Source organism: Haliotis rufescens, unplaced genomic scaffold, assembly GCF_023055435.1.
Source record: "Haliotis rufescens isolate VD_foot unplaced genomic scaffold, xgHalRufe1.0.p SCAF_22, whole genome shotgun sequence".
NCBI classification, from domain to species: domain Eukaryota; kingdom Metazoa; phylum Mollusca; class Gastropoda; order Lepetellida; family Haliotidae; genus Haliotis; species Haliotis rufescens.
Genome location: NW_025963913.1, coordinates 7,398,414 through 7,424,792, shown reverse-complemented (window position 1 = coordinate 7,424,792; position 26,379 = coordinate 7,398,414). Strand labels below are relative to the sequence as shown.

The 26,379-nt window shown below is 42.2% G+C and overlaps 1 protein-coding gene across 6 annotated transcripts in view; it reads right to left on the bottom strand.

The window, feature by feature from the left end:
* LOC124117092 (adenosylhomocysteinase-like 1) overlaps positions 1-26,379 on the bottom strand; it is a 121,659-nt gene that overhangs the window by 6,107 nt on the left and 89,173 nt on the right. For all 6 annotated transcript variants that reach the window (XM_046478810.2, XM_046478809.2, XM_046478811.1 and 3 more), the window contains 9 exons: positions 15,452-15,523; positions 14,249-14,374; positions 13,146-13,322; positions 11,687-11,733; positions 7,426-7,489; positions 6,556-6,644; positions 5,479-5,549; positions 2,637-2,731; positions 1,338-1,436 (listed from right to left, as the gene is read on the bottom strand). In XM_046478810.2, coding sequence (XP_046334766.1) covers positions 1,338-1,436; positions 2,637-2,731; positions 5,479-5,549; positions 6,556-6,644; positions 7,426-7,489; positions 11,687-11,733; positions 13,146-13,322; positions 14,249-14,374; positions 15,452-15,523 — 840 coding nt within the window. The remainder of the gene's footprint in view (positions 1-1,337; positions 1,437-2,636; positions 2,732-5,478; positions 5,550-6,555; positions 6,645-7,425; positions 7,490-11,686; positions 11,734-13,145; positions 13,323-14,248; positions 14,375-15,451; positions 15,524-26,379) is intronic.

Sequence of the window (26,379 nt, the reverse complement as noted above, 5' to 3'; positions counted from 1 at the left end):
GCACCTCCAGCCACTTTTCACAACCCGGGCACGTCCAGCCCATTCTCACTACCCAGGAACCTCCAGCCCCTTCTCTCTACCCAGGCACCTCCAGCCCCTTCTCACTACCCGGGCATCTCCAGCCCCTTCTCACTACCAGGGCACCTCCAGCCCCTTCTCACTACCCAGGCACCTCCAGCCCGTTCTCACTACCCGAGCACCTCTAGCCCCTTCTCACTACCCGGGCACCTGCAGCCCCTTCTCACTACCCGGGCACCTCCAGCCCCTTCTCACTACCTGAGCACCTCCAGCCCCTTCTCACTACCCGGGCACCTCCAGCCCATTCTCACTACCCAGGCACCTCCAGCCCGTTCTCACTACCCGAGCACCTCCAGCCCCTTCTCTCTACCCAGGCACCTCCAGCTCCTTCTCACTACCCGGGCACCTACAGCCCCTTCTCACTACCCGGGCACATGCGGCCCCTTCTCACTACCCAGGCACCTCCAGCCCCTTCTCACTACCCGGGCACCTCCAGCCCCTTCTCACTACCCGGGCACCTGCAGCCCCTTCTCTCTACCCGGGCACCTCCAGCCCCTTCTCTTTATCCGGGCACCTCTAGCCCATTCTCACTATCCAGGCATCTCCAGCCCCTTCTATCTACTAAGGAACCTCCAGCCCCTTCTGTCTACCCAGGAACCTCCAGCCCCTTCTGTCTACCCAGGCACCTCAAGCCCCTTCTCTCTGACCAGGCATCTCTAGCCCATTCTCTCTACCACTCTGTAATCTGGTCTGTACCCAGTGTAGGGAAATCTAATTTCCCCTGTACATACTCTGTATCCCCCAATACTCAAGACCTTACTGTACCATTGTTTCCCCAAGTACCCGAATTTGTACCCTTGGTAATCAGGTGTGCACCCAGGTCTGTACCTCAACCCCTCCCTGTCCCCGTATCCAGGTCTGTACCTCAACCCCTCCCCGCCCCCGTATCCAGGTCTGTACCTCAACCCCTCCCTGCCCCCGTATTCAGGACTGTACCTCAACCCCTCGCCCCCACCCCCATATCCAGGTCTGTACCTCAACACCTCCCCCCCGCCCCAGTATCCAGGTCTGTACCTCAACCCCTCCCCACCCCCATATCCATGTCTGTACCTCAACCCTTCCCCACCACCGTATCCACGTCTGTACCTCAACCCCTCCCCCCCGCCCCCTTATCCAGGTCTGTACCTCAACCCCTCCCCGCCCCCGTATCCAGGTCTGTACCTCAACCCCTCCCCGCCCCCGTATCCAGGTCTGTACCTCAACCCCTCCCTGCCCCCGTATCCACGTCTGTACCCTGTGTACCCCAGACAAAGGCTGACCTCCGCAAGCAGTATGATCCTCTTCCCATCAGGCCAGATGATATGGTCCACCTGGGATCGTACTTTCTCCCATGTTAGCTCAGGGGTTCGTAAACTGGCCTGTAACAAGAAGATATGTACATACGTCAAATATACATCTGTAGTTAGCGATGCATTGGATAAAACAATTATTAATACAGATAGATGAAATAGTGCCACAGTACTGTAGCTCACTGGGATATGTAGTCAAGTTTCAAATGTCAAAGAATGCCAATTAACAAATATGGCAGTCAGCATTGCTATTCAAATATATTTTTGCATATATACTAAGGACAAAAGCTTCAACATTTATGAAACAAAAAACTTTCCACAATGTTCTAAATCTGCAAGAATGAATGTACTGATGTAGGACACAATTGCAATACACCAAAGTTAAATTTATTCAACACAAAGTTATTGTAAGCCTTATGGTACTTTTTCTAATGCCATACGATTTTTCCAATTGTTTCACAAAAATTACAAGAAAATCCTAAAGATTTGACCCAAATATGATGTCATTATAAGGATAACCATTTATGCCACAGTTCAGCCTCCTCTCTGGCAATTTCAGAGATGATAACAGGGCATTTTGCGAGAATTTAAGAGAATTACAGTTGATTTGGAGCAGAAAGGATTGAGCATTTGCAATAAAAATGTTTTTTTATACAGCTGCAGTAGCGGCCATATTGAAAATCAGATTCAAACATCTTAAACAAATTCCACTATTAACAACACATTTTCCAAATTTCATTATAATATCAACAAAAATGAACTAAGTAATGGACATAAAATTGCGTTTTCAATATGACCACTGAGATATAAAAAATTTAGTGCAAAGATCAAACCAAGGTCAAAAACAAAAGTATCTAAAAAAGTGGAACATGTGTTGAGCTCCACTACTTACAACACACACAGCAAATCTCATTACATTCTAAAATTTTGAACAAACTTGAAACCCCTCATAGTAACAAACATTCACATTAAATTTTAGCGGAATCCATCATGCCATTTTGGAGATAAAGTCGAAAATGAAACATATTTATGGTCAGCATTGACTGCAATGACACTTAACGACGACATAGGCCTCCTGACAAAGTGAATGTTCTTCACACATACTTGAAAGATATTTTCATTCAAGTGATGGATGAATTAGAGTGACAATTGTGAATTGTGTGATCTTGTGACATCAAGAATCGGCAGTTGACTATCAGAAATAGATCCATGACATGGTGGATGACACACAGATGTGCACTGTCCCGTACATAAAAAGTGAGTTCTTACCACATCAATCTCAGTGTTGGAGTGCCCCATATTACAGACAATACAACCATTCTTCAGCCTATCCAAATGCTGGCGATTCACAACATTCTTGTTACCTGGAATTTAAGCATATTACATGCAGTCATCGTTCCAAGATGATCTTGGCAAAATATATATCATATAAGGCCTGTACCATATGTCAATTGTTACTTATACCTAAAGTGAATTTACCTGTATCGGAAGTGACATGTTACCTGTATCTAAAGTGACATGTTACCTGTATCTGAAGTGACATGTTACCTGTATCTAAAGTGACATGTTACCTGTATCTAAAGTGACATGTTACCTGTATCAGGAGTGACATGTTACCTGTATCTGAAGTGACATGTTACCTGTATCTAAAGTGACATGTTACCTGTATCAGGAGTGACATGTTACCTGTATCTAAAGTGACATGTTACCTGTATCTAAAGTGACATGTTACCTGTATCTAAAGTGACATGTTACCTGTATCAGGAGTGACATGTTACCTGTATCTAAAGTGACATGTTACCTGTATCTAAAGTGACATGTTACCTGTATCATAAGTGACATGTTACCTGCATGGGTAAAGAGACGTGTTACCTGTATCGGAAGTGACATGTTGACTGTATCTGAAGTGACATGTTACCTGCATGGGTAAAGTGACATGTTACCTGTATCTGAAGTGACATGTTACCTGTATCTGAAGTGACATGTTACCTGTATCTAAAGTTTCATGTTACCTGTATCGGAAGTGACATGTTACCTGCATGAGTAAAGTGACATGTTACCTGCATGAGTAAAGTGACATGTTACCTGCATGGGTAAAGTGACATGTTACCTGTATGGGTAAAGTGACATGGTACCTGCATGAGTAAAGTGACATGTTACCTGTATCTAAAGTGACATGTTACCTGTTTCTAAAGTGACACGTTACCTGCATGGGTAAAGTGACATGTTACCTGCATGAGTAAAATGACATGAAACCTGCATGGGTAATGTGACATGTTACCTGCATGCGTAAAGTGACATGTTACCTGCATGGGTAAAGTGACATGTTACCTGCATGGGTAAAGTGACATGGTACCTGCATGAGTAAAGTGACATGTTACCTGTATCTAAAGTGACATGTTACCTGTATCTAAAGAGACACGTTACCTGCATGAGTAAAGTGACATGTTACCTGCATGGGTAAAGTGACATGTTACCTGCATGGGTAAAGTGACATGGTACCTGCATGAGTAAAGTGACATGTTACCTGTATCTAAAGTGACATGTTACCTGTATCTAAAGTGACACGTTACCTGCATGAGTAAAGTGACATGTTACCTGCATGGGTAAAGTGACATGTTATCTGCATGGGTAAAGTGATATGTTACCTGCATGAGTAAAGTGACATGTTACCTGCATGGGTAAAGTGACATGTTACCTGCATGGGTAAAGTGATATGTTACCTGCATGAGTAAAGTGACATGTTACCTGCATGAGTAAAGTGACATGTTACCTGCATGAGTAAAGTGACATGTTACCTGCATGAGTAAAGTGACATGTTACCTGTATCTAAAGTGACATTTTACCTGCATGAGTAAAGTGACATGTTACCTGCATGAGTAAAGTGACATGTTACCTGCATGAGTAAAGTGACATGTTACCTGCATGAGTAAAGTGACATGTTACCTGCATGGGTAAAGTGACATGTTACTTGCATGGGTAAAGTGACATGTTACCTGCATAAGTAAAGCGGCATGTTACCTGTATGAGAAAAGTGACAAGTTACTTGCTTGGGTAAAGTGACATGTTACCTACATGGGTGAAGTGACATGTTACCTGCATGAGTAAAGTGATGTGTTACCTGTATCTGAAGTGACATGTTACCTGTATCTGAAGTGACATGTTACCTGTTTCTAAAGTTTCATGTTACCTGTATCTGAAGTGACATGTTACCTGTTTCTAAAGTTTCATGTTACCTGTATCGGAAGTGACATGTTACCTGTATGAGTAAAGTGATATGTTACCTGTTTCTGAAGTAACATGTTACCTGCATGGGTAAAGTGACGTGTTACCTGTATCTAAAGTGACATGTTACCTGTATCTGAAGTGACATGTTGACTGTATCGGAAGTGAGATGATACCTGTATCGGAAGTGACATGTTACCTGGCTGCATGGGTAAAGTGACATGTTACCTGCATGGGTAAAGTGGCATGTTACCTGCATGAGTAAAGTGACATGTTACCTGTATCTAAAGTGACATGGTACCTGTATCTAAAGTGACATGTTACCTGTATCGGAAGTAACATGTTACCTGCATGGGTAAAGTGACATGTTACATGCATGGGTAAAGTGACATGTTACCTGCATGGGTAAAGTGACATGTTACCTGTATCGGAAGTGCGTGTTACCTGCATGGGTAAAGTGACATGTTACCTGCATGGGTAAAGTGACACGTTACCTGTATCGGAAGTGACATGTTACCTGCATGGGTAAAGTGACATGCTACCTGCATGGGTAAAGTGACATGTTACCTTTATCTTAAGTGACATGGTACCTGCATGAGTAAAGTGACATGGTACCTGCATGAGTAAAGTGACATGGTACCTGCATGGGTAAAGTGACATGTTACCTGCATGAGTAAAGTGACATGTTACCTGCATGAGTAAAGTGACATGTTACCTGCATGGGTAAAGTGACATGTTACCTGCATGAGTAAAGTGACATGTTACCTGCATGAGTAAAGTGACATGTCACTGCTAACATGACAGCTTGTATATATGTGAACAACCCCCATCTATGTAGGCAATGAGGTGTGACAGGTGACAACCATTCAGTAAGACAGTTAGTTACCTGTACATGTGATGAGGATGTCTATCTGTCGGACAACTTCATCAAGCTTCACAACACGGAACCCATCCATACTGAAACAGTGAATACACAATACATGCTAGCCTCAACATGGGCTTTCTTAACAACTCATCATGCAAAGGTAGTCCATCTGCAACAAGACCTAACACACTGCAGCATTAGTTGGCAAACAGTCGGAAATTTGAATACCCAATGTCAAAGTAGCAATATTTTTATTCCATGCTTAAAAAGTTCGTCAGTCGCAGGTACATCCTTGAGTACAGATATACGCAATTCATCACCTTAAGCATTAGGTCACAATTATCTCTCAAAAGACGGAAGTGCAACAAAATATACAAATGATCAGTCTGTATAGTCATTAATTTTTAATTAATAACAAGACATATTTCCTAACTGTCAGCTCTACAACAACTGAGGATGAAGTCTTGAAAAATTAACTTTGTGACGTCCACAATTGTTGCATATTCGCCCAAACTGCTCCAAACAGTCTTAGAGAATAAAGGTCTTCTGGTGGGAATGGGGAATGTCCACAAATATGATTTATGAATTAACAAAAATAATAAACTGTTTGATATTTGATATTTTCGAGAATGAATTAGTGTTTTTCACAAAATAATTACTAAATACAATATTAACACTATTATACAAGTCATAATTTCATAGTCTTATATAACCAGGGACCTAAAATAAGAGTGGTGAGTGAGTGAGTGAGTATGGTTTTACGCCGCTTTTAGCAATATTCCAGCAATATCACGGCGGGGGACACCAGAAATGGGCTTCACACCTAAAATAAGATATTGAGATATAACTTACTATTCCAGGAGTTAGTTTCATTTACGATTTAATAACTGTACAAATATTTTGAAAAACACTTACGTCACTGTTAATTTTACAGAATTATACTGAGCCATTAGAGGTTTGTAGCATATAATAAACATGAGAATATTTGACCATATGCAAGGAATTGCTTTTAAATTTCTCCTTTACTAAAATTGATGCATTTAATAAAAACAAACACTTTCACCAGAAATTGACTGGACGGAAACACTGTCTACCTACCAGGCTTGTAGAGCACAGATGGGGTCAATCTCCGTGACCATCACTGTGGCGCCAAGCCCCTTCAGTGCAGCAGTGCACCCCTTGCCAACCTGTGAACAGAAACACAACTACTGCAGTCAACCACACACACAACTAATGCAGTCAATCACACACACAACTAATGCAGTCAATCACACACACAACTAATGCAGTCAACCACACGCACAACTAATGCAGTCAACCACACGCACAGCTAATGCAGTCAATCACAAACACAACTACTGCAGTCAACCACACACACAACTACTACTGTCAACCACACACACAACTAATGCAGTCAATCACACACACAACTAATGCAGTCAACCACACGCACAGCTAATGCAGTCAATCACAAACACAACTACTGCAGTCAACCACACACACAACTACTACTGTCAACCACACACACAACTAATGCAGTCAATCACACACACAACTACTGCAGTCACTCACACACATAACTACTACTGTCAACCACACGCACAGCTAATGCAGTCAATTACACACACAACCAATGCAGTCAATCACACACACAACTACTGCAGTGAACCACACACACAACTACTACTGTCAACCACACACACAACTAATGCAGTCAATCACACACACAACTACTACTGTCAACCACACACACAACTACTACTGTCAACCACACACACAACTACTGCAGTCAATCACACACACAACTACTGCAGTCAACCACACACACAACTACTACAGCCAATTACACACACAACTACTGCAGTCACTCACACACATAACTAATGCAGTGAATCACACACACAACTACTGCAGTAAATCACACACATTTTCTATATTACTGATAGCACACAATATTTGTATTCTTACCTCACCATAGCCACAGACCAGCACCTGCTTTCCCCCAAACATGACATCTGTAGTTCGCTTCAACCTTTAAACAAAGAAATACAGTTTACAGCCACAACACAGTGAGGGAATTAGTTCCTTGTGCTATTCCTGTATTCACATTTAGTAGAGAAAACGGGGAGCCTACTGATAATATCTCATTGGTAACATACTTGCAACAGTTTACTGGTCGTCTCTCATTGGTAACATACTTGCAACAGTTTACTGGTCGTCTCTCATTGATAACGTATTTGCAACAGTTTACTGGTCATATCTCATTGATAACGTATTTGCAACAATTTAATGAACAGGTCAGTTGTTATGCTTAGTTTTGCTGCAAGATGGTGCATGAATATGATGGTGCATGAGTTATCAGCTCATCTTGAAACATCAAAGAAACAATTATATTGGTTATATTGTTCCTTCAAAAACCTACAAGAATAAATAATTGCACATGTTTTTGCACACATTTATTGCTTAACGAATTTGTCAATTGTCAACATTCAGCCCATTTATGTGCAGTTTTCCAGTAAACAACTCAATGAACTTGATAAATCAGTCACACAGAATACACCACATCTGTAGCGATGTCATACACAATTAGCAGTTGTCTTTGTTGGAATGACTGAAAGAAAAGGTTGCTAAAAAGTCTGAAAGAAAATACTCCTGGAAAAACAAACAAGTAGAGAAATTTAAACTCTGTTAACTTAAGTCATTGTTTTAACTTTCACCAGACACTACTGAGGTACATGAACGAAGAGGGCCCAGTATGAGTAGAGAGTAGAGAGTATAGGGGAGGTATTCACATTCCAAGATTGTTGTACTTTATGTGTGTACGTGCATGATTGTACTTCAGGCAGAGTAACAACAAGTACCATCTTTTAACATGTTTGATTACGACGGGCCCGGGGCACAAACACACAGACCTTCTGCTCTAGCGGCAGATACTAGACCATGTAGATTATGTAGGTGGACCGTAGGAGTATAGAGTATGAGTGGGTAGGTAGTATTGCTAGATAATATGAGTAGAGTGTATGGTTAGAGAGTATAAGTAGAGAATATGACGGAGACTGAGAGTATGGGTAGAGAGTAGAGACTGAGAGTATGGGTAGAGAGTATAGACTGAGAGTTTGGGTAGAGAGTAGAGTATGGGTATAGAGTAGAGACTGAGGGTATGGGTAGAGAGTCGAGACTGAGAGTATGGGCAGAGAGTAGAGACTGAGAGTGTGGGTAGAGAGTATAGACTGAGAGTTTGGGTAGAGAGTAGAGTATGGGTATAGAGTAGAGACTGAGGGTATGGGTAGAGAGTCAAGACTGAGAGTATGGGTAGAGAGTAGAGATTGAGACTTTGGATAGAGAGTTGAGACTGAGAGTATGGGTAGAGAGTAGAGACTGAGAGTATGGGTAGAGAGTAGAGTCTGAGAGTGTGGGTAGAGAGTAGAGACTGAGAGTATGGGTAGAGAGTATAGACTAAGAGTATGGGTAGAGAGTATAGACTGAGAGTATGGGTAGAGAGTAATGTACATGTGTGAGTAGCCCAAGCTGAGGTGTCAATGGACATGTGTGAGTAGTCAGTAGCCCAAGCTGAGGTGTCAATGTACATGTGTGAGTAGCCCAAGCTGAGGTGTCAATAGACATGTGTGAGTTGCTCAAGCTGAGGTGTCAATAGACATGTGTGAGTTGCTCAAGTTGAGGTGTCAATGGACATGTGTAAGAAACCCAAGGCTGAGTCCTCAATGAACATGTGTGAGTTGCTCAAGCTGAGGTGTCAATGTACATGTGTGAGTTGCTCAAGCTGAGGTGTCAATGTACATGTGTGAGTAGCCCAGGCTGAGGTGTCAATGGACATGTGTGAGTAGCCCAAGTTGAGTCGTTAATGGACATGTGTGAGTAGCCCAAGCTGAGATGTCAATGTAGATGTGTGAGTTGCCCAGGCTGAGGTGTCAATGTACATGTGTGAGTTGCCCACGCTGAGGTGTCAATGAACATGTGTGAGTTGCCCAAGCTGAGGTGTCAATGTACATGTGTGAGTAGCCCAAGCTGAGGTGTCAATGAACATGTGTGAGTTGCCCACGCTGAGGTGTCAATGTACATGTGTGAGTAGCCCAGGCTGAGGTGTCAATGTACATGTGTGTGTTGCGCATGCTGAGGTGTCAATGGACAGGCGTGAGTTGCTCAAGCTGAGGTGTCAATGTAGATGTGTGAGTAGCCCAAGCTGAGGTGTCAATGTACATGTGTGAGTAGTCAGTAGCCCAAGCTGAGGTGTCAATGTACATGTGTGAGAAGTCAGTAGCCCAAGCTGAGGTGTCAATGTACATGTGTGAGTAGCCCAAGCTAAGGTTTCAATGTACATGTGTGAGTTGCTCAAGCTGAGGTGTCAATGTACATGTGTGAGTTGCTCAAGCTGAGGTGTCAATGTACATGTGTGTGTTGCGCACGCTGAGGTGTCAATGGACATGTGTGAGTTGCTCAAGCTGAGGTGTCAATGTACATGTGTGAGTTGCCCACGCTGAGGTGTCAATGGACATGTGTAAGTTGCTCAAGCTGAGGTGTCAATGTACATGTGTGAGTTGCCCACGCTGAGGTGTCAATGGACATGTGTAAGTTGCTCAAGCTGAGGTGTCAATGGACATGTGTGAGTAGCCCAAGCTGAGGTGTCAATGTACATGTGTGAGTAGCCTAAGCTGAGGTGTCAATGTACATGTGTGAGTAGCCAAAGCTGAGGTGTCAATGTACATGTGTGAGTAGCCCAAGCTGAGGTGTCAATGTACATGTGTGAGTAGCCCAAGCTGAGGTGTCAATGGACAATAGGAGTAGGAGTAGTCTAAACTAAGCTGAGGTGTCAATGTACATGTGTGAGTAGCCCAAGCTGAGGTGTCAATGAACATGTGTGAGTAGCCCAAGCTGAGTCGTTAATGTACATGTGTGAGTAGCCCAAGCTGAGGTGTCAATGTACAATAGGAGTAGCCTAAGCTGAGGTGTCAATGTACATGTGTGAGTTGCACAAGCTGAGGTGTCAATGAACATGTGTGAGTTGCCCAAGCTGAGGTGTCAATGAACATGTGTGAGTAGCCCAAGCTGAGTCGTTAATGGACATGTGTGAGTAGCCTAAGCTGAGGTGTCAATGTACATGTGTGATTAGCCCAAGCTAAGGTGTCAATTGACATGTGTGAGAAGCCCAAGCTGAGGTGTCAATGGACATGTGTGAGTAGTCAGTAGCCCAAGCTGAGGTGTCAATGTACATGTGTGAGAAGTCAGTAGCCCAAGCTGAGGTGTCAATGTACATGTGTGAGTAGCCTAAGCTAAGGTGTCAATGTACATGTGTGAGTTGCTCAAGATGAGGTGTCAATGTACATGTGTGAGTTGCTCAAGCTGAGGTGTCAATGTACATGTGTGAGTTGCCAACGCTGAGGTGTCAATGGACATGTGTAAGTTGCTCAAGCTGAGGTGTCAATGTACATGTGTGAGTTGCCCACGCTGAGGTGTCAATGGACATGTGTAAGTTGCTCAAGCTGAGGTGTCAATGGACATGTGTGAGTAGCCCAAGCTGAGGTGTCAATGTACATGTGTGAGTAGCCCAAGCTGAGGTGTCAATGTACATGTGTGAGTAGCCCAAGCTGAGGTGTCAATGTACATGTGTAAGTAGCCAAAGCTGAGGTGTCAATGTACATGTGTGAGTAGCCCAAGCTGAGGTGTCAATGTACATGTGTGAGTAGCCCAAGCTGAGGTGTCAATGGACAATAGGAGTAGCCTAAGCTGAGGTGTCAATGTACATGTGTGATAAGCCCAAGCTGAGGTGTCAATGAACATGTGTGAGTAGCCCAAGCTGAGTCGTTAATGTACATGTGTGAGTAGCCCAAGCTGAGGTGTCAATGTACAATAGGAGTAGCCTAAGCTGAGGTGTCAATGTACATGTGTGAGTAGCCCAAGCTGAGTCGTTAATGGACATGTGTGAGTAGCCTAAGCTGAGGTGTCAATGTACATGTGTGAATAGCCCAAGCTGAGGTGTCAATTGACATGTGTGAGTAGCCCAAGCTAAGGTGTCAATGGACATGTGTGAGTAGCCTAAGCAGAGGTGTCAATGGACATGTGTGAGTAGCCCAAGCTGAGGTGTCAATGTACATGTGTGCGTAGCCCAAATTGAGGTGTCAATGGACATGTGCGAAGATCCACTTCAATTACTTAAGGAGATCGGGCAATGAGAATATGAGATATGTATGTGATAGTACATTCAAACACTTACGCATCCAAGATGGACTCTCTGCAGCTGTACAGATTATCAAACTTGGTCTAGAAAGAAAAGAAACAATGGGTATACCACAGTTGTCCATGAGAGCACTTGTCATCCTGACAGGAATATAGATGTTACCCAGTATAGCAAGCAAATCTACCACAGAATCAGTCGGTTACGTCTACTCCACACCCAATCACTTGGAACAAGTAGTAGGAGCGGTGCCGATGTTGCTCACGCATGGCAGACCAGACCAGACCAGACCAGATGACAACTTGTGATGATATTACACAAAGAAAATGACAGAATGTAACCTAGAGACTTCCTGATATTACCAGATTGCAATGTGACCAACTGTAATATGATTAGATGCTCCACTGATTCACTGACCAAGAGGAGTGACACGACTTGAAGCAAAGGACACTACACTTCCCTCAAGCAACATAATTACATAACCAGGAGGACAGTCAGCAGAAGATGTCTACCCTCTGGCCACAGAGACACATATCAAATTGAATTAGCTAAATTGAATCCAGAAATAAATCAGATATTGAATTATTTTCTTGTGCTATGGCATGTCAAAAAGAATATGTACTAATCTTACTCCCTTCCTATGGAGATTGCCTTTAGGTTCAGGTTGTGCTACAACTTGGAACATTCAACAGTCAGGGCCAATCTGAGATCACACTTTGACAGCACAGAAAGACACATTTAACATCCAGTAATTTGAGAAGAAAGAATGAACATAATTAAGTCTGTCAGACTTAAGCAGATAAATGCTGAGGGCCAAAATAGACCTATATAGTGTGAACCACATTGTCAGTCCATCCACTGACCATTAACCCATAACTATCTCATTTCATGGTCCAAACACAAGTAACTGTACATCCTCAAGACTATATCCTAGGTACCTGACCAAAAACCAAGAACTACTGAGTCAAATCTATTCAGCCCCTATATTAGCTATTGTGATACTGTTTAAGGCCAGGCTTTTTTTATTTTTAGGATTATGGATTTTTCAGCCCAAAGTCCAGGGTTGGAGGAGGGAAAAAAGAAAGAAAAAAAGCCAGATGCATTTTTTTAAATGCAGAATGCCTCTGGCCTACTTTATGAACATATTCTGCGCTCAAAAGACCGCCATTTGTGACGATAAAGCCTCTCATAACAATATAAATTCTATCACCTCCAACAGGGACAATTGTCAAGGGAGGCTATTCATGTTCGGCTTCGAGATCAACAAAGATCGATTATGTATCTCTTTACTAGTTTACAACGGTAAATTCATGTTTTTTTATTAAAAGTTGATGATAAAAAATTAAATAACTGTCTAAGCGGCTATCAGCGGGAAAAAAAATGGGGAATCTGATTAGTATTTCGGTGGGTCTGTAATCCGAAAAATATAAAACGCCTGGCCTAATGGTGATAGTTTAGGTGACCTGAGAGGTCAAGGACACAAGGTAGGTGCCATTACCTTGGTGACCGAATCATTGACATTCATGGCTGGCACAGTGAGTTTGCCTGATTTGGAGAGCTGGTACAGTCTGTGTACTCCGGTCACACTCTCCTCCACGATGCCCTTGATCATGTTGAACATGGCTGGGTACTTCTTCAGCATGAGGTGTGTAGCATCCCCACCATCATCCAGGATCTAATAACACATACAAACAGCTCACACCATCTACATATACTGTACCAGCAACAATCAAAATACTGATGTAACAGAACTAAACAAAGAACACTCATCATCTGTATTTATTTATCAGCCATGTACCACCAGGGTTAGCATTGGGTGACCTCACTGTGTGTTGACTATTACTGGTCAGACACAGCAGAGATGACAGGCCCTTACCACCAGGGTTAGCATTGGGTGTCCTCACTGTGTGTTGACTATTACTGGTCAGACACAGCAGAGATGACAGGCCCTTACCACCAGGGTTAGCATTGGGTGTCCTCACTGTGTGTTGACTATTACTGGTCAGACACAGCAGAGATGACAGGCCCTTACCACCAGGGTTAGCATTGGGTGTCCTCACTGTGTGTTGACTATTACTGGTCAGACACAGCAGAGATGACAGGCCCTTACCACCAGGGTTAGCATTGGGTGTCCTCACTGTGTGTTGACTATTACTGGTCAGACACAGCAGAGATGACAGGCCCTTACCACCAGGGTTAGCATTGGGTGTCCTCACTGTGTGTTGACTATTACTGGTCAGACACAGCAGAGATGACAGGCCCTTACCGCCAGGGTTAGCATTGGGTGTCCTCACTGTGTGTTGACTATTACTGGTCAGACACAGCAGAGATGACAGGCCCTTACCACCAGGGTTAGCATTGGGTGTCCTCACTGTGTGTTGACTATTACTGGTCAGACACAGCAGGACTGACATTGCCCTGTCATCAATAGATGATCACAAGCATGATGGCCTGATAGAGCAGCAATACTGTGCCTAAATATACATCTGCTTAATTGCAGATCCCTTTTCAAACATTCTTATGATGAGATGATCATGATGGAACTTGTGAATCACTTACGAACAAAGAGCATCTGAGGACTAGTTCCAAACTCTTACTGACCATGTTTGGCTGCCAGCCATCTGCGTTAATACACTTGTCTATAGACCACCAGAAGTCCTCCTCAGTCTCTCCTTTCCAGGCAAATATGGAGAATCCTGCCTCTGCCAGCGCTGCAGCAACCTCATTCTGAAACAATTCATCTCACTACATTCTTCAGGTCAAGCTCAGAACTTTCCTAAAAAACTATAAATATTCCTTTAGATCAAAATCAACTGAAAAATGACAGAAAGTCATCTGTGACCTGTGACCTCTTGGTAATTTCTACATGCTATAATCATATGATCCAATGAACAGGTGTCTGTCTAACCATGTGATACCCCTTAAAGGTACTATCCACAATCAGCCAATCACAAGCACCTACCAGAAGCTGCCTGTCAGGACAGAGCACAAGAACATTTCCCTAAGGGAATCTGCTCAGCTGAATCTCTGTAGCCTACACAGTATTATCAGGCATTGTGTAAGTAGATTACTACATATGCAAGGATTACTTGGCAGCAGTGAGTGAGGGAGAGTGCACTAAATATTTCAGCCATATCAGGCACCCATCACCTGGCAGGTGGGATACAGTCTGGATGAAACTATATCTGGATTCTACAAGGTTCAAGGAGTAACCTAAGGGCACTTTAGGTAACAAGGATTCAATGTTTCCAGGGGCAAACCAAGCAGGCAAGGTTCTGTATGTGTATCCTAGAGCATGCCACTCTCAGCTATTCCTGAATTGATGTCTGCAACTATGTTGTACATTCCCCTTCTGGGTGCTCAACCTGGCTGTCTGGATGCATGACATCTATTTCCGGACCCGATAAATACTCATTTGGAGTGACAATCAATACCTAAACAAGCTTTATGTCCCTCCCTCAGCTTCTCCTCTCATCACCATCATTGTTACTGGTACTGACTGTAATGACTTACCCTGAATTAATCAATCCTTTTCCTATTCATCTGTTTGTTGATTCTTTTCTGTCCACAGCTCACATATGCATGTAATTTGTTTTATAGAAACCATGTGTATTACTCACAACACATACCAGAACCAAATGGTGTGTACCTGTGTAGACTGTGTCGAAACACTGGTAAATCAACTGATTCCGAAATTTTGTTTCTGACTGTAAATTGAACACCTAATAATTGTACATCATAAGCAGAGTTAAATGTATGCAGTTTTGAAATACTGTGGCCTTTTGGACGGCCCGATGACTGTACCTGTGTTGAGTAGATGTTGCATGCTGCCCATCTGACGGAGGCCCCAAGGGCGGCCAGTGTCTCTATCAGCACCTGCAACAGCAACACAAGCTTATTACTCACAGTGTACACAAACATATATCTACAGCATTTACTTGTCTGTCAACATTTTCTTGGTACATACCCTCATACATACATATGAGGCCTCAAACAAAGCAATCATGTGAGTGAGTGAGTTGGGTTTAACACCGCTTGAACAGTATTCCAGTTATATCAGGGCGTGTCAGCAGTGATGCAGTTCACAGATGTTTACTACTTTGGTATGGTGCTGACAAACCTAGAAACATAATCGGGGCAAACCGGGATTCGAACCCACAATCATAGGTTTCTGATGTGCCTTAGGGATGCAACTCTGCACAGCGAATTGTTGCGCCTCAGACAACTGGGCCCCCCATGCCACCCATGCCCCCCAGAGATCATGAAGAAACACAGTCATCACACATTGTATACTGGCTGCAAAAATCAATTTGTGGTGAAATGCAGCAATGATGAGCAAGAGATTACAACAGACACCTCTCCTATGTCAGCATTTCAATGAGCAATATCCCACTGGACCAGGGAAACACACAAAGAGAGGTTCATTGACTCATAGCTTGGGGACATTACATACCATTACTACAATGGAGTGCAAGTTATTACAAACATGTCTTACAAACACAGGGGTTGGTTCAGTACACAAAGAAGCAGAACTGTCTTACCAATGACCTTCTAGTGACCTTGACCTTCAATGAGAGTCTTAAAACTGTACCAATTCAATGCCCCGCCTCAAGGATAATTAATGTTTGATTGTTGTTTAACGCTGCACTCAGCGATATTACAGCTATATGACGGCGGTCTGTAAATAATCAAGTCTTGACCAGACAATCCAGTGCTTGACATCATGAGCATTCATCCATGCAAGTGAAATATGATGACATGCATCAACCAAGTCATCGAGCCAGACCTTCCGATCCCGTTAGTCGCCTATTCAAACAAGCATAGTCTTTTATGGCAAGCATGGGTTGCTAAAGACCTATTCTACACCGGATCTTCACGGCTCCCTTAAGGATAACATTTCCCAAATTTCATCCAACTACTGTGAAAAGTTATCATAAACTGCATATTGTATGACCTGGAGCATATTTGACCTTCCATATCATGGAAGTATTTCAAAAACATTCCAAAGTGCTATCCTGCATCTTAGCCAAATAGGATGCCCCAGGTGGAATTAAATATAACTATGACAAGCTTTAAAAGGGAAAATACATTTTAGGGAAAATGACAAACAATTACTTTACGAATGACCTTCAACTTGTACATAATCATTCAACCAGACTGCAGCTTGCTCCAGTATGGCAAGTACTAAATTTCACCCTCATTATATAGTCAATGCTGCTTGAATTATCATTTCAAAGAACTTTTCTTCAGTCAATGAGTTTGACTTGCTTGGTTTGTTGTTGAACGCCACACTCAGCAATATTCCAGCTATAAGACGGTGGTCTGTAAATAATCGAGTCTGGACCATACAATCCAGTGATTAATATCAAGAGCATCAATCAACACAATTGGGATCGATGAGAGTTTGAGTCTGGCTTGAGGATGACCTTGACCGGTCAGTTGTCAAACATATGCCAGGACTATAAAGGAGACATATATCATATCCCTGGGATGTCCAGGAGCTACATGGTTTCAAAACCAACTGTGGAGGCAGTGGACAAACATCAGACAAAACTAAAAAAGCATCCCAATTTACATAGGACTGGTTCGTTATTTAAACAAGTCCTTTGACCCAACAGTAAATATGTCATGAAGAAAGAACAGAACATGACTGACATTGATTGTCATTGTATTGCAGTAAATATATCAATTATGTGCATGTTTTATTCAAAAATCATTACGCAAGGCTAAATAGAGAAAGTTTTTGCTTACTTAATTTACTTAATTTGTGAAGTATTAGTTACCGTGCATGATATTTTCTATCAATGTGCCATTTTTCAACTTTAAAAGAGATACAGATAATTTTAAATATATATATATCTAATGATTCATGAAAAATATCAAATCTAAGTCTTTGCTACCAGCCTACAAAGATCTGAGGACATCCCAGGTCACATCTGAACGACCTTTCGCAAGCTTTGACCAACTAATGAAATGACTAAGAAATCAACATTAGCCAATCAGAAAGCAGATTTCTGAAGCTTTATGGGAGTAGTTTCAAAATGGCAACTTCCATTTAAAACTACACTCTGAATTTTTTTTTCATAAAGTTGTCGATCCAAAATTTGAAAAGTCTAATACATGTAGATGGCTGAGATTGTATGGTAGTAGTTTCCACAGGCTCTGGAGACTCTCTCATTTCAAATGTTTATCCCAATGAAGGGAGAGGTAGACAGTGCTTCGCATTTGGAATCAGTCGTACAGCCCATAGCTGTCATTCAGAATACCCAGTCTTAACCTTTCCAAGTTTGCATAATAAGAAAGCACATTCAGACTTTCATGATCTCGTAATCCAACCAACTTACATACAATTAACTCCATTTGTTAGTCCAAACAATATGAAACATACTGAATCAATATCATATGAATCAATTCACTCGATTAACTCCATTTATTTCATTATGAAATGGTGCGATACATAAGTGTTTCCTTAAAGATATGGCCATTTCATGTCCCTATTGCCATGGTTTTAATTTTTACATTTTTCAAAATGGACACAAAATGTCATTGAATCATTGTAGGTAGTGATCATGACAATCTTCTTTGTAACTTCAAATCAATAAAAGAACTTTAAGACTATGACACATGGTTTGAATTTACGGCAAAACGGTATTATTGTGGTTCATATTGGGAAAGGGAGGTCACTCTAATTTCAAACGGGAGCTATCTCATTGTTTTCGTATTTGCGAGAAATGGCGTCAGTCACGTTGTTGGTCCAGGTATTAAATGCCCAGCTTATCTCTAAGGTAATACGTATTCTTAATTAAATGTTTGAATGCATTATATATTTATGTTTCCATCTGTACATCTTCTTAGATTGGTTTAGTGCTGATAACCGTTTTCTAAAATGTGGGCCCACGTTAGACGTTCTTCTGTCATAGTGATTGCAACAGGAGGGACCACATTTATAAATTGCTAAGCTTCATTAGCTTGGCTTACTTATAACCATTTTCTAAAATGTGGGCCCACATTGTTCCCGTCTAGTGATCGAAACAGGTGGGCCAACATTTGTAAATCGCTGGGCTTCACTGGGTTGACTAAGTCATTTAGGCTAGTGGGCTCACATTTGTCATTACTTTGCATGGGTGTGTCACATTATATATTATTCTTATTTTGTAATATTGATGGGAAATATCTTTATAAATCATTTAGTGTCACGTTAATTCCACGAAAGGCACACAAAGTCTTTGAAGTTTGAATAACGTCATCATAGCTGACCACACTAGTTTTGCAAAAATAGTTACAAAGCAAGAAACTTAGATCTACTTCAAATATAATTTACAGAGGCAATACCACTCATTCTACTTTTGCCAGTATAACACATCAATCTAATCATAAGTTTTGGTGGTGATATAAGCCTGAAAATATGTCTACACTTGAATTGATCTCGGACATGATACAAGCCTCAAACGTTTCCGAGAACTTGTTCCATAAAAGGAATAACTCATGAATATTAATGACCCCACGACCTAGTTTGGCGGTGTTCGTAGAAGTGAGTTCTGCTGTATTGTCATCGCATTTGTACATTCTAATCCAATTATAAGTCATAATACTTATTTTAAACAGACAAAATAGCAGTTTGTAATGCGGGTTTGTTAACATGGTACATATTCTCAACAAGTGTGTTTAGTTTCGAATGTGGGCCCACCTTGAAATTTTGAATAGGCAAACAGAGTTAGCTCCCTTCACGAACCACCGATAATACTGTACTACAATTTGCAGCTGTGGAATTCATTTTGAATTGTCCAACAGAACTGATCATACTCTTGACTGACTTTACCCTGATTTTCCCTCCTCCAAAAGTAGATGACTAGTCCCAAAGTACAGATCATTAGGTTCAATTTGGCAGTTGTGTCTACAAATATATGCACACTGGAATAAATGCAGAACCAATGTGTATCTATCACTGCTTACTTTGTGTAGATGATACACTGTACTACTGTGTTTCTCTGATACACGACATATGCAAAGATGCTGCTCTGTTAAATACAATGAACACACCAAACAAGCTGCAGGAACCAGTTACAGTCTAGGGTCTCTGCGAAGGAAACTAGCTTCAGAATATCCTTCTCAATTAACAAGCAGTTAACTATCAGTTCCTGTACTGCTACATCTGGAGCTCTGCTTCTCTCACCTCATCAGCCTGACTACACATGACAAACAAGCAACAGATTTTCTGTTTACCAGTAATATATTCCCTTTCTCTACTTTCTGCACTACTTTCTGCACATTTTCTCTAGTCTAAGACATTATCATGGTGTAACATTTATACAAATTTTCATATAATTATAGAACAGCAAGTAATATATATTAGGATCCAGAAAAAATGCAGACACAAAATATAAGTAGTTTCAGTTACAGCCTTGGATAGATACTAGCCTAAGGTAACAAGAACCCATCTCCCAGACATACTATTCAGTAGTGAGTGAGTATGGTTTTACGCCGCTTTTAGCAATACTCCAGCAATATCACGGCAGGGGACACCAGAAATGGGCTTCACATACCATTCAATAAGACAAAAGTTATGTCTACACAGTGAACTAGATTTAAAGCTTTTAGATAAATACTAGCCTAAGGTAACAAGAACCCATCTCCCAGACATACTATTCAATAAGACAAAACTTATGTCTACATAGTTTTATTGATTGCCTTGAACTATTTTATTTAAGTAAATCTGTCATCACCTATATTAGAATAACATTCAGCAAATACATTATTTTTGACTCATTATGGTTCAGCCCCCATACAAGCACATCTCTTGTGATATCATAATGACTTTTTTCAAGCACCGAGTAAATATGTCAACAAGATTAGTGCCAGTCCAAAAGGATTAAGTATTCACCCTCTGTCTCGCCATTCATTCACTGTAGGGCACACCCGATTGTGCATCAACAGCCAATAATATTCCTTTTATTGTTCTATATTTTAGTTAAATACAAACAGAAGCAAGATGTTAGGCAGTAGGGGTTTGACGCTCTAACCAAGCAGACCTCTCACCCACGGCACAGAGGGTTGTACCAACTCTCTGTGGCACCCTCAGCTATATTTAAGATATTGTTCATTGTTCTTGTAAATAAAAATTGTAATTAGTTTCTTGCGACTCTGGCTCTTTGCTGACTAATTCCCCATGAAAACCAGCAGCCATTTGGAAGATTTTGAGAACAGAACCACTGTACCATAATAATTGATGGAGAACTGACCTACTCACAGGGATGTGGAATGCCACTGACCTTCTACACAGTGAGATGTAGTGCCACTGACCTTCTACACAGAGAGATGTAGTGTCACTGACCTTCTGGACAGAGGAATGTAGTGCCACTGACCTTCAACACAGAGAGATGTAGTGTCACTGACCTTCTACACAGAGAGATGTAGTGCCACTGACCTTCTACACAGAGGGATGTAGTGCCACTGACCTTCAACACAGAGAGATGTAGTGTCACTGACCTTCTACACAGAGAGATGTAGTGTCACTGACCTTCTGGACAGAGGAATGTAGTGCCACTGACCTTCAACACAGAGAGATGTAGTGTCACTGACCTTCTACACAGAGAGATGTAGTGCCACTGACCTTCTACACAGAGGGATGTAGTGTCACTGACCTTCTACACACAGAGATGGAGTGCCACTGACCTTCTACACAGAGAGATGGAGTGTCACTGACCTTCTACACACAGAGATGGAGTGTCACTGACCTTCTACACAGGGAGATGTAGTGCCACTGACCTTCTACACAGAGGGATGTAGTGTCACTGACCTTCTACACACAGAGATGTAGTGCCACTGACCTTCTACACAGAGAGATGTAGTGTCACTGACCTTCTACACAGATATGTAGTGTCACTGACCTTCTACACAGAGGGATGTAGTGTCATTGACCTTCTACACAGAGGGACGTAGTGCCACTGACCTTCTACACAGAGGGATGTAGTGTCACTGACCTTCTACACTGAGATGTCGTGCCACTGACCTTCTACATACAGAGATGGAGTGTCACTGACCTCCTACACAGAGGGATGTAGTGTCACTGACCTTCTACACAGAGATGTAGTGTCACTGACCTTCTACACAGAGAGATGTAGTTTCACTGACCTTCTACACACAGAGATGTAGTGCCACTGACCTCCTACACAGAGATGTAGTGTCACTGACCTTCTACACAGAGATGTAGTGTCACTGACCTTCTACACAGAGAGATGTAGTGTCACTGATCTTCTACACAGTAAGATGTAGTGTCACTGACCTCCTACACAGTGAGATGTAGTGCCACTGACCTTCTACACAGAGAGATGTAGTGCCACTGACCTTCTACACAGAGGCATGTAGTGTCACTGACCTCTTACACAGAGGGATGTAGTGCCACTGACCTTCTACACAGAGGAATGTAGTGCCACTGACCTCCTACACAGTGAGATGTAGTGTCACTGACCTTCTACACAGAGAGATGTAGTGCCACTGACCTTCTACACAGAGGCATGTAGTGTCACTGACCTCTTACACAGAGGGATGTAGTGCCACTGACCTTCTACACAGAGGAATGTAGTGCCACTGACCTTCTTCACAGAGAGATGTAGTGTCACTGACCTTCTACACAGAGGAATGTAGTGCCACTGACCTTCTTCACAGAGAGATGTAGTGTCACTGACCTTCTACACAGAGGGATGTAGTGTCACTGACCTTCTACACACAGAGATGTAGCGCCATTGACCTACACAGAGAGATGTAGTGTCACTGACCTCCACAGAGAGACGTAGTGTCACTGACCTTCTACACAGAGGGATGAAGTGTCATTGACCTTCTACACAGAGATGTATTGTCACTGACCTCCACAGAGAGATTTAGTGCCACTGACCTCCACAGAGAGATTTAGTGTCACTGACCTCCACAGAGAGATGTAGTGCCACTGACCTCCACAGAGAGATGTAGTGCCGCTGTCCACTGGGCTAACAAAAGTACAACAGTCCTGGACAGACTGGACAGACTAGACAGGCTCCCTTTTTAATGAAACCTGCTAAGTCTTAATTAACAAGAGCATCCAAAACATTCCCCTTGCCTCAGAGACAAGTAAAAAAATTACATGACAAAAGTTCCAGACACAAGTTTCATTCACATATTGATTTTTCTCAGTGGAAACCTCTATCAACATTAAATGGACAAAGTCTGATGAGAAAAGAAATCTCCATCTCACAAAAGGAGACATCTCTGTCCATGACATCTCCAAAATAATTGAAACTCCTACATGTCAACACTAGTGGCTACTGATGCCCTTTGAACTTTAGGAACATAAATCTTTCACCAATCTGAAATCATATTTCTATTCCTGATACTCAGGAATCACATTTAATAGCACTGATAGGGAAACATGCAACATAGACGCCCCCTCATCAAATTTAGATTCTAAGTAGGCTAAGTAGCAGCAAGACACAGTGATATTTTTCTTGCAACAGCAAACAGAGCTTCAGTCTCGTCCCAGCCACTTCCGTTAGTTCATCTTGGGAAGATTCAAGTGACATTAATTCCCATCCTTTGGTATGTCTAATGAGCCCTCATTAAAGCTGTTGTGGTTGGAGGGTCAGGGAGGGACTTCAGCTGTCTTTATCTCATTGCTCACACCAACTACAAAAATGCTGGCATCACAGCCAGGTGAAATACAAACCAGTCATTTGTTGTGATTTACCAGCAACGTGATTTACAAGTCACCTGGACATCCTAATAAACAAACAGGGAATCTTGCTGAGAGATTTAGACATCTCCTCTCTCATGGCTCTGTGTATTCTTAGTAACTGCAGGGCTACTCATTATTGGAAGACTAAATCAGTGCATATCTGTCAAATAAGGAAGGCAAAGGCAGATCTCAGCCAAGCTGAAAAAGGGACAGGTGATGCTATAATGAAGGCCATGTCTTGTAATCAGTTTTTTGGACAGTAATGATAGGATGTCATGCAAATCAATGTAGTATCGTCTCTTTATTTGGATGCAAATAAGACTACTGTAGTCGATGTTGCAAGAAATACTCAGTAACTTACATTGAAATTCATGTCTCATACTTTCATCTTCAATGCTCTCATCATAAATCACAAGTGCTTTCTCCTGACCACATCACCCCCCCACCCCCCTCCCCCCGAGTCCGAGTGACATTACTTCCGCCTAATGTGCTACCAATGGATGTCACTTATTGATCACTTATTGGTGGTGAGGTTGGAAGGAGTCAGCTAACTCCAGCCAAGAAGCGATGGGAACAGGACTGGCTGCCATCTGATGTAGACACTTTCCCTTCCAAGTTCCCTGCAGTGTTATGCACACAGCAATGCCTGTCATTGTCTCACATGCAAAAACCACTACCTCATTTATTCTCATAAGTGTCAGTTGCTGCATGTTTAGATGAAGCATGTCTGACATACACTATAAAATCATGATACTGTTTCAGCACAATTCCATCTGAACTAACTACAACAGATTATGACAAAACTTGCTAGATAGATTGAACAATAACACATGAACATCAAAGGAATTATAATAACAATACTGGTAGGAGAATTTGATCTTCAACACCAACAGGAAAATGACATCACTAGCAACATAACTTCATGACACTACCTACTTCATGACAATACCTACTTCATGACAACACCTACTTCATGACACCACCTACTTCATGACACCACCTACTTCATGACACCACCTACTTCATGACACCATCTACTTAATGACACCATCTACTTCATGACACCACCTAACTTCATGACACCACCTACTTCATGACACTACCGAACTTCATGACAACACCTACTCCATGACACCACCTACTGCATGACAACACCTACTCCATGACACCACCTACTTCATGACACCACCTACTTCATGACACAACCTACTTCATTACACAACCTACTTCATGACACCACCTACTTCATGACACCACCTACTTCATGACACAACCTACTTCATGACACCACCGACTTCATGACACTACCGAACTTCATGACAACACCTACTCCATGACACCACCTACTTCATGACACCACCTACTTCATGACACAACCTACTTCATTACACAACCTACTTCCTGACACCACCTACTTCATGACAACACCTACTTCATGACACAACCTACTTCATGACAACACCTACTTCATTACACAACCTACTTCATGACAACAGACAACACCTACTCCATGACACCACCTTCTTCATGACACCACCTACTTCATGACACCACCTACTTCATGACACAACCTACTTCATGACACCACCTACTTCATGACACTACCGAACTTCCTGACACCACCTACTTCATGACAACACCTACTTCATGACACAACCTACTTCATGACACCACCTACTTCATGACAACAGACAACACCTACTCCATGACACAACCTACTTCATGACACCACCTACTTCATGACAACAGACAACACCTACTCCATGACACCACCTTCTTCATGACACCACCTACTTCATGACAACACCTACTTCATGACACAACCTACTTCATGACACCACCTACTTCATTACACAACCTACTTCATGACAACAGACAACACCTACTCCATGACATCACCTTCTTCATGACACCACCTACTTCATGACACCACCTACTTCATGATACCACCTACTTCATTACACCACCAAACTTCATGACACCACCTACTCCATGACACCACCTACTTCATGACACCACCTACTTCATGAGACCACCTACTTCATGACAACACCTACTTCATGACAACACCTACTCCATGACACCGACTTCTTCATGACAACACCTACTTCCTGACAACAGACAACGCCTACTCCATGACACCACCTTATTCATGACACCACCTACTCCATGACACCACCTTCTTCATGACACCACCTACTTCATGATACCACCTACTTCATTACACCACCAAACTTCATGACACCACCTACTCCATGACACCACCTACTTCATGACACCACCTACTTCATGACAACACCTACTCCATGACAACACCTACTTCATGACAACACCTACTCCATGACACTGACTTCTTCATGACAACACCTACTTCCTGACAACAGACAACACCTACTCCATGACACCACCTTCTTCATGACACCACCTACTTCATGACACCACCTACTTCATGATACCACCTACTTCATGACACCACCAAACTTCATGACACCACCTACTCCATGACACCACCTACTTCATGACACCACCTACTCCATGACACCATCTACTTCATGACACCACCTACTTCATGACACCACCTATTTCATGACAACACCTTCTTCATGACACCACCTACATCATGACACCACCTACTTCATGACAACACCTATTTCATGACAACACCTATTTCATGACAACACCTTCTTCATGACAACGACTACACCTACTTCATGACAACACCTACTTCATGACACCACCTACTTCATGACACCACCTACTTCATGACACAACCTACTTCATGACAACACCTACTTCATGACAACACCTACTTCATGAAAACACCTTCTTCATGACAACAACCTACACCTACTTCATGACACCACCTACTTCATGACACAACCTACTTCATTACACAACCTACTTCATGACACCACCTACTTCATTACATAACCTACTTCATGACAACACCTACTTCATGACAACACCTACTTCATGACAACACCTACACCTACTTCATGACAACACCTACTTTATGACAACACCTACA